At 42.7% G+C, this 9,822-nt stretch overlaps 1 protein-coding gene and 1 non-coding gene across 2 annotated transcripts; both read left to right on the top strand.

The window, feature by feature from the left end:
- The first annotated feature begins 428 nt into the window (after window positions 1-428).
- On the top strand, window positions 429-512 carry Trnal-cag (transfer RNA leucine (anticodon CAG)). The gene has a single exon. It is a non-coding gene; the product is annotated as a tRNA-Leu (tRNA).
- Window positions 513-1,061: 549 nt separating this feature from the next.
- On the top strand, window positions 1,062-6,538 carry LOC135107114 (UPF0746 protein DDB_G0281095-like; the record flags this gene model as incomplete). The annotated part of the gene is given in 4 exon segments (XM_064016824.1): window positions 1,062-1,161; window positions 5,356-5,372; window positions 5,864-6,198; window positions 6,433-6,538. Coding segments are annotated over 4 exon segments (558 nt in total), but the record flags the coding sequence as incomplete, so codon positions are not given.
- Between the last annotated feature and the right edge of the window lie 3,284 nt (window positions 6,539-9,822).

The following is a 9,822-nucleotide window of genomic DNA, read 5'->3' as shown; positions in this document are numbered from 1 at the left end:
TGTGGCAGCTGCGACAAGGAAACTGGTCACTGTCAGTACAACCTCCAAACACGGATGACTCCCTCTGAGCAAGGTTGTAGGCATGAAAAGTTCTCGACGTATCGAGGCTCGGTTATGGACTCAACATTTCCATACCTTGTTACGCGTATCTTCGTCTCGCAATACAGCCTTTTTATGATGCGGCATTCTGTTAGCAAGTGTGCACCCGGCTTTAGGCTGCGCACACACGCTACAAGTTATTAATCAAACATTTCATTATATATATATATATATATATATATATATATATATATATATATATATATATATATATATATATATATATATATATATATATATATATATATATATATATATATATATATATATATATATATATATATATATATATATATATTAGTAGCAATTACACCTTAAAAAGTTTTCGTGTCAGGATGGCCGAGCGGTCCAAGGCGCTGCGTTCAGGTCGCAGTCCGGTCTTCCGGGCGTGGGTTCGAATCCCACTCCTGACAATCTTTTAGGGTCGACGTGCTGCATTGGCAACGAGTGGTTGAGTCCATGGCTCTTATATAAACACGGTGGTTAGTGCTTCGCTACCAGATGAAACAAATTTACGCCAGTTTCTGTTTCCCCACCAAATTTGTGTTAGCCAACACTAATAGTATATTTTTCACTTGTTTCTGTTCCATGATTATAACATTTAATTTATATTAGATCTCTGGAGCCATAATAATATTACAAATAAAGTTTTGTTGGTTGACTATCCTTGGAAAGATCCATAATGATCAACACCAATTGAGCGTTCACCTACTCCACTAGAATGTACGAACATTCCACTATGAGCAGGGTGCTCGAGCAGCAGCTGGGGACGGCGACTTCGCTCACACCCTCAACATGTCTGGCATGGCCGTACAGACTCCAGGGGGAGTTACTGTATCACTTAACATACTTCATCACATTCAGTCACCATTACAGTCCGTGCCCTTACTTCACATGGGCCTGTAATTAATCAAGAAAGTTCATTAGACTGAGCAGTCTTACGAATTACACTGGTGGCAGGGATGGTCAGAGAGGCAATATTCATTCTCAATGAAGATCCCAAGAACTCAGGTCGTACACAAGCCTCCACTATCACTCGCCCACACCCTCAATGCCTGACAGGTCAGTGCAACCATAAGAGTGCCCTAAATCACGCCAAACACTAAGCGGACACCCCAAACTGTCATGCAGCTTGAGTACTAGACCATCTACCAAAACAACCACACAACCCAGCCATTCAACTGAACGCCCACCTGCCCACCGACCGCCACCCAAGGTGGTGACCAATAACACCGCCGCGCCCACCGAACTTTGATCATCACCGCACCATCAGTAATTTATATGCTACGCGCTGAATTAACACGCCCTGCACCACCCTGTCTACCGAGTGCTGGCAATCCCTCATTGAAGTGCTAATATCAACTATCTGAAACTCACAGTGGTATGCATGTCTGTAATTTCTGATAATATTATAAAGTAATTTCCCTTAAATTTTGTTATAAGCTGTAGCATATACAAGAACTCTTCCACTCAAGCAGTCTCAGAGCATCACCACATAACTACAATCACTACCTTCCCCGCGGACCCCTGGTCGCCCACTCCGTCCATCCCGTCCCTCACCCGCCCAGCTGATCGCCACATCACCTAACCATCAGGATCACACCATTATGTAATTAAATTTTGTTGAAAAGTTTCTTCATGTTTTCTATCGCTTAATATTCTTCATGAGCCCCTCACAAGACACCGCATTTAATGTTTAAAGAGTCTAACATTCTTGTTCTAGCATTCTAGTTCATAGGTCCAGTATCATTTAGAACAAAAAAAAAAAAAAAAAAAAAGGCCACTCGTTAGCAACTCGATCTTAATGAAATCGCAGGTTATGCCCTCGCCGCAAGGATAGCTTGTGAGAGCCTAACCTCAAGGGAAGAGAGCTCATGGCTTAAGAGAGGTAGAGGACGCAATAAGAAAATGAAAACTCGCCATAGACTAAAATAAATATTGTGCGTCAAAACAGTAACACAGCAACTTGTCCAGCACGTTCAATTTTGTTCACACTCTACTTCTTGAAATGCAGAGACAATGAAGCCTTAAAAAATCGTTCATAACAATCTTTGCCTGCACTTTTAAACCCGGTTCCATTCCACCCTTTTTACTCCCGCTAATGTGTTCCAGGAATGCGTTCCAGGAATGAGTTCCAGGAAGTTTTACATGAAAAAAAGGAATTTATGACGAACTCATGCACGTGTCTACAACACAAGGGAAATGGGAAGATGACATTAGAGGTAGTATCAGTGCTTTTCTCATATCTTCATACGACAACGCTAAATATTGGCTTATGCGCCAGAACTTCAACTAAATGAATCACTGTAACAACATACACAGGAATTTCTGTGCTTAGAGCCTTCAGAAGTCAGACTGGTAAGTTAAGATAAAGCAAAACTGATATATCCTTTATATCCTTCAGGGTGCGGGATGCCTGCTTGTATAGTGAGCTGTCCCTTCAGTTGAACATCAAATAATATGGTGAGTTGATTTCTACTATAGTACCACACTAAACATTTCTGCACAATTTATCACGCACAACTGTTGGCACTGCTCGTGTGAATGAGACTGTCTTTGAATTCAGTCCAGTGGTCTACTGAGGTGAACAATCAGGTGATGCAAACAACAACAATTCATCTACTAATTATGCTACTTGGTGCACACAGTCCTCACAGTCTGATTCTATTCTTTCTACTTTCACTTTTCGTTATCTTTCACAAGATTCAGACTCATCGCGGCTGTCTGCTGGAAGATGTTTCAGTGAGCGGTCACGAGTCTGTTCTTTTTCCTCTGAAGCTTGCAGGTGTGAGTAATGCATGTCTGTCTCTCCACGTGCATGAAACAGGATGAGTGAAAAGGTTGCAGGTGTGAGTGATGCATGTCTGAATATCCACCTGTATTGAATAGGATGAGGGATTACTATTTTAATGGATTTAGTTTTGTGCAGCACTGATGCCACCAGTGTCACTAAATTTTTAAACACAATTTGTCACATTCACCACGAAAATTGCACAAAGGGACGCATTTTGGCAAACTTTGAGCATGCACTAGCGCATAGGTATAATCACCAGTCATCTGAAAATGCCCTACCTGTTAATACCAACAGGGAAAATGCTTTGCTTGTCCAGGAGCACCTTTTCACTACCATGCAGGATAAAGATTTCCTCATATCTAATCATGATAATACACAGGCTCTTAGAAGAGACATATCAGGCTCTACGAATTGAGTTAACCAATTTATCCTGTTTAACCACACACACACACACACACACACCTGAGAACAGATTTGTAAATTTCAGACATGAAATCCGTGGAAGACGAAATGTTTAAGACAACTCATGGAGTTCGCCATTGTTTTTGGTGTCTAAGGGCCTATTTCACAGTCGCTTCCTGTTGTTGTGATTGTTACTTATGAGTGGTGATGTCCATTACCAACAACAAACCCGATTTCACAGACGTTTTTCTCGGCGTCGTTTGTTTTGATCTTTACCAGAAATTGGAACCTTTGGTAACGCTGGCTTGGGAGCTGCCGGGCCTCCCCAGTGGAGCTTACCAAACCATTTATTACTTGCAAATAACACAAGTTCTTATCCTCTTATGCTTATATTACTTCCTAAATTATATATTAAAATTACTTAATAATACAACAAGATTTTATAGACTATAACAGTAATATGATAAAATTTAAGAAGAATTTGAATGGCAGCTTGAACTCGCCTCACCAGCTGATGAAAACTTCACTACTTGTCACTCTTATTTCATCTGCTACGCCTCTTTGGTTAAAAACTGTAATAATCCTCACATACACATAGGGTGTATAGAATTTGTCACTTAAGAGAAATATTAGATATAATTGAAATAACATTACCATTTGATCAGCTGGTGAAGTGAGTTCACGCCGCCATCCAAACTTCTTAGATTTTATCATATTAATATTATAGCGTACAAAATGTTGCTGTACTGTTAAATAATTTTAATATACAATTTAGGAAATAATACAAGTACAAAAGGATAAAAAATCTTGTGATATTTACAAGAAATAAATGCATTTATAAGCTCCACTGGGGGGGCCTAGCAGCTCCCAAGCCAGAGTTACAAAAGGTTCCAATTTCTGGTAAGGATTAAAACAAACAATACCACGAAAAACGTCTGTGAAATCGGATTTTTTGTTGATGATGAACATCACTACTCACTGGTAACGATCACAACAACAAGAGGCGATTGTGAAATAGGCCCTAAGAAAACAGATTGATGTTAGTAAATAAAAAAAATATAAAAATCTGTCCTACAAAATTTAAACTCCCTTACGAGCTTCTCGGGTCTTTCTGGTTTCCTCACTCTTTTCATGTAAAACAGCTGGATCTTCAACTTAGTTACTGAAGAAAAAGACATACACTTTCAGTGAAAAGACAGAAAAACATTTTCCTTGCTGAAGCCGAAATTATGCACGACGTCAGTGCAGCCTTACTGGAATAAAAAAAAAAAAAAAAAATTCCACCTCTGCACTGATGCATCTTGCATCACCATCGGAGGGTTATATTCGACAACGCAATATGGAGATAGACGGACAGGCAGATAGACAGACAGACACAGATAGATAGACAGAAACTTAGATATATAGATATTTTATTATTCATACACATACACTAAAAGATATCAATATAGCATGACAATCAATCACGAACCCAAAAATATAACCTTATGGAAAATCAATTAAAATATTGTTATTACAGAAATGCATATCAGTAGGAAAACCATGCGTGCAAAGCTGGGCCACGGCGGGCTGAGATCCATGTGGAAGGCTGACACGAAAAAAAAAAATAAAATAAATAAATAAATAAATAGACAGCAATGAACCGGAATAAGCGAACACGTGTAGTTGGAGTGAAGGCTTTTGTCAGGTAGTGGAGGAGAGATTAAAGGTAAAAGGTCGCCGATCAGAGACGAGGTGAAGGGAAAATGCGAACACAATAACGACCTGACATATGGTTCCTCTTCATCAGCATGAAACCTGAGTCATCCTAAGCTGTTGCTACGTTAAGATCTGATGGCCTCTCTCACCCCCTTCATCCCTTGCTCACAGAGGCGGTAACGTCTGGCACCAGTGACGAGATTGGGATTAATTGGGATTAAGCGCAGAGAAGTCGCGCTCGCTTAGGGTGAGGTAATACTGATAATGATAATAATGGTGAATAATATATTTATTTTGAATGGAGGCTTTCAGATTGATTTCTTATAGAATTAATTACATTTCATAATTGTTCCCACTTTCAGGTTTGGTAGGAATACCTGTAAGTACTGAATAGGAACAAACCTTGGGAAAGGGAGGGGAGAGAATTGAGGCTTCGGAGAAGCGCAGAGCTCATATTTTACTTCATTAGTTTAAACTACATTATAGCAACTTTTCATTAATAATCACTAGTATGTACGAGTAGCTTGAAATCCATTCTTCACCAAATGATGACGTTACTTAAATTAATAATAACATGAAGTATACGTATAATGTCATATAACACTACGAGTAGTGTGCATATTTTAGATATAGAGTGAATTATTCTGAAATACATTATTTGCTTGTTATTAGTACTAGCCAGTGACAACTTGCATATTTCACATATTTTCTTAAGAAAAGGTAAGTACGAACTATCGATTAAACAGTAATCATACATATATTGTAATTACTCTATTCATTATGGATAATTCAGACACACACGCACACACACTTCGTTGTAAGGTAAACCTTTGCTTTTCTAGCTGTCGCACAGGCTAGTCTCTCACAAAGCAGCAGCAGCGGCAGCAGCAGCAGCAGCAGCAGCGGCAGCAGCAGCAGCAGCAACAGCGGCAGCAGCAGCAGCAGCAGCAGCGGCAGCAGCAGCGGCAGCGGCAGCAGCAGCAGCGGCAGCAGCAGCAGCGGCGGCGGCAGCGGCGGCAGCAGCAGCAGCGGCGGCAGCGGCAGCAGCAGCAGCGGCAGCGGCGGCGGCAGCGGCGGCAGCGGCAGCAGCAGCAGCAGCAGCAGCAGCAGCAGCAGCAGCAGCGGCAGCGGCAGCGGCAGCGGCGGCGGCGGCAGCGGCGGGGGCGACAGCAGCAGCAGCAGCGGCGGCAGCAGCAGCAGCGGCAGCGGCGGCGGCGGCGGCGGTAGCGGCAGCGGCGACGGCGACAGCAGCAGCAGCAGCGGCGGCAGCAGCAGTAGCAGCAGCAGCAGCAGCAGCAGCAGCAGCGGCAGCGGTGGCGGCGGCAGCGGCAGCGGCGGCGGCGACAGCAGCAGCAGCGGCGGCAGCAGCAGCAGCGGCAGCGGCGGCGGCGGCGGCGGCGGCGGCGGCGGCGGCGGCAGCGGCGGCAACGGCGGCGGCGACAGCAGCAGCAGCAGCAGCAGCAGCAGCAGCAGCAGCAGCAGCAGCAGCAGCAGCTGCAGAAGCGGCGGCGGCAGCGTTAGCAGCAGCAGCAGCAGCAGCAGCAGCAGCAGCGGCGGTGGTGGCGGTGGCGGCGGCGGCGGCGGCGGCAGGGGCGGCGGCGGCGGCGGCGTCGGCGGCAGCAGCAGCAGCAGCAGCAGCAGCGGCAGAAGAGGCGGCGGCAACGGCGGCGGCGGTGGCGGCGGCGGCGTCGGCGGCGGCGGTGGCGGCGGTGGCGGCGGCATCAGCAGCAGCAGCAGCTGTTGTTATATAATTTTGATATTTTGCATATAAAAAATTAGATCTACATCATACTGATAAATTAAGTCTATATATGTACATATACATAATAAATGTAAAAGTAGTCAAGTCCAACCGGACCAACCTGTATCAACATGACCTAAACAAGAGTATGTTCTTCTTTAGTAGAAAGTGTCAAAATCTTTCAAGATCTAACTCCTCTCGTGACTTCTGTCACCTAGCCAAAAACATCTCCAATAGCTTTGCTTCTTCATCTTTCCCTTACTTTATTCCTACCTGATCGCACCACTGCCATCTCATCTATTTTTAAAGCTGAACTCTGCTCAAATATTTGCTAAAAACTCTATCTTGGATGATTCAGGGCTTGTTCCTCCCTCTTCTCCACCTTCTGACTACTTCATGCTACCCATTAAAATCCTTCGCACTGATGTTTTCTATGCCTTCGCTGGCCTAAACCATTGGAAGGCTTATGAACCTGATGGGGTCCCTCCTATTGTTCTCCGAAATTGTTCCTCCGTGCTTTCACTTCGCCTAGTCAAACTCTTTCAACTATAATAATCAACATCTACCTTTCCGTTCTAATCCCTTAAACTAACGTCCTATTGGTTTGATTTCCTATTTATCTAAAGTTTTGAGTCTATCCTCAACCGAAAAACTCTTAAACATCTATCATTTCACAACCTTCTATCTGATCGCCAGTGTGGGTTCCGCGGAGACTGTTCCATTAGTGATCTTCTGGCTTTCCTTACTGAGTCTTGGTTATCCTCCTTGAGGGATTTTGGTGAATTTTTTTGCTATTGACTTAGGCATATCAAAAGCTTTTAATGGAGTCTGGCACAAATCTAGGATCTCCAAACTGCCCTTCTACGGCTTCTGTCCTTCTCTCTGTAACTTCATTTCAAGTTTCCTTTATGACCGTTCTATAGCTGCTGTGGTAGACGGTCACTGTTGTTACATTTATTAACAATGGTGTTCCTCAGGGTTCTGTCCTGTCACCCACTCTCTTCCTATTATTCATTAATAATCTTTCTAAACAAAACTTCTTGTCCTATCCACATCCTACTCTTCTCCACGTCTTTCCGTAGATGTCCAACCCTTCAGGAAGTAAACAGTTCTCGCAGGGAAGCCACAGAACATCTGACTTCTGATCTCTCTAAAATTTCTGACTGGGACAGACCAAACTTAGTATTGTTCAATGCCTCAAAAACTCAATTCCTCTATCTATCAACTAGACACAACCTTCTGGATAACTATCCCCTCTTCTTCAATGACACTCAATTGTCCCCCTCTTCTACATTGAGCATCCTCGGTCTGTCCTTTACTTATAATCTAAACCTGAAACTTCACATCTCATCTCTAACTTAAACAGATTATATGAAGTTAGGCGTTCTGAGTCGTCTCCACCAGTTTTTATCACCCCCCCAAGCTGCTAACTCTGTACAGGGGTCTTATCTGTCCATGTATGAAATATGCTTCACATGTATGGGAAGCTCCACTCATACCACTCTTTTATACAGGGTGGAATCAAAAGCATTTCATCTTATAAACTCCTCTCCTCTAAGTAACTGACTGTCTTCAGCCTCTCTCTCATCGTCGCAATGTTGCATCTCTTGGTATCTTCTACCGCTACTTTCATGTTAACTTCTCTTCTGAACTTGGTAATTGTATACCTCCCCTCCTCCCGCGACCTCACTGCACAACACTTTCTTCTTTCTCTCATCCCTATTCTGTCCACCTCTCTAATGCAAGAGTTAACCAGTATTCTCAATCATTCATCCCTTTCTCTGGTAAACTTTGGAACTCCCTTCCTGCTTTTGTATTTCCTTTTTCCTATGACTTGAACTTTTTTTTAGAGAGAGGTTTCAAGACACTTATCCTTCAATTTTTGACGACCGTCTTTGACCCTGTTCGGGAATCGGCACCCTAGTGGGCCTTTTTTTTTTTAATTATATTTTTGTTGCTCTTGGGCAGTGCCCCTCCTATCTTAAAGAAAAAAAACTTTAAACCTTTTATTTCTAGATTACTTTTTAATTGCTTATTTAAACTGATTTACATATAAATAATGAAGAATAAACAAAAAAATAAATAAAATCGCCAAAAAACAACCCCCAAAAACATTTTTTTTTTTAAACCCGGGTTTTTTTTTCCAACCCTTGTACTATCGCAACTCAACACACACACACACACACACACACACACAGATGAGCCAGTGTCTTCATCCATGGTTGTGAGGGTATGTGTTAGGTAACCCGATCCATGACAATAGTGACATTCTAAGATTGCCTCGCACAAAATCCAAGAAAGCAAATGGAAACAAAGGGACTCGTAGGTGGTCGATTTAGTAGTTCATAAGCAGCAGCTCAAGGATGACAGTAGTTCTGCAGTTTATGTGTAACATTTGGAGGGAAAAAAAATTCTAAACGATAACGATCTCACAGAACCGAGACCCGAGAGCCTTGCCGTGGCGTAACATTTGTTCCCAAACTGACTCCTGTCTCCCCATTTTTGGCCACATCAAATTTGCAAACTTCTTTCCGAGGCTTTCATAGTGACATCTGTTGAATATCAGTTTCAAAGTTCTTGCTCCTAAACAAGAATCTGAAACGAAAAAAAAACAAAAAACTTTCGAGTGAAACCTTAATTGTGCAAAGATAATACTTGAAACGCTACTGGTTGATATAAAAATTATATCAATGCGTAGCTTTTGTCAGGATTAAAGTTATACTGAAATAGGATAGACATTATGCACAGTTACTGGAAAAGAAAATTACTTTAAGAACAGTTAAAATGGCGTGCAAAACACACACACACACACACACACACACACACACACACACACACAACTGACGAGAAAAGCACAGGAAGAGGAGAAAAAGCGAGGCTCGTAAACACTGGGAAAGAAAACTTATTAAACAGTTTCGTGAGGTTGAAAGAGAATGTATTCTTTGGTCCACAGCTCAGGGAATTTTCATCCTCCCTCCCTCCCCCCACCCTCTCTCTCACACACACACACACTCTCTCTCTCTCTCTCTCTCTCTCTCTCTAGTTCACCTTCGTTGGTCAGGAAAGGATTTTAAGACGAGTGAATGTC

This window comes from Scylla paramamosain, chromosome 14, assembly GCF_035594125.1.
Source record: "Scylla paramamosain isolate STU-SP2022 chromosome 14, ASM3559412v1, whole genome shotgun sequence".
Classification (NCBI taxonomy): domain Eukaryota; kingdom Metazoa; phylum Arthropoda; class Malacostraca; order Decapoda; family Portunidae; genus Scylla; species Scylla paramamosain.
The sequence above is the reverse complement of the archived record's forward strand: the minus strand, read 5'-3'. Positions and strand labels throughout refer to the sequence as shown.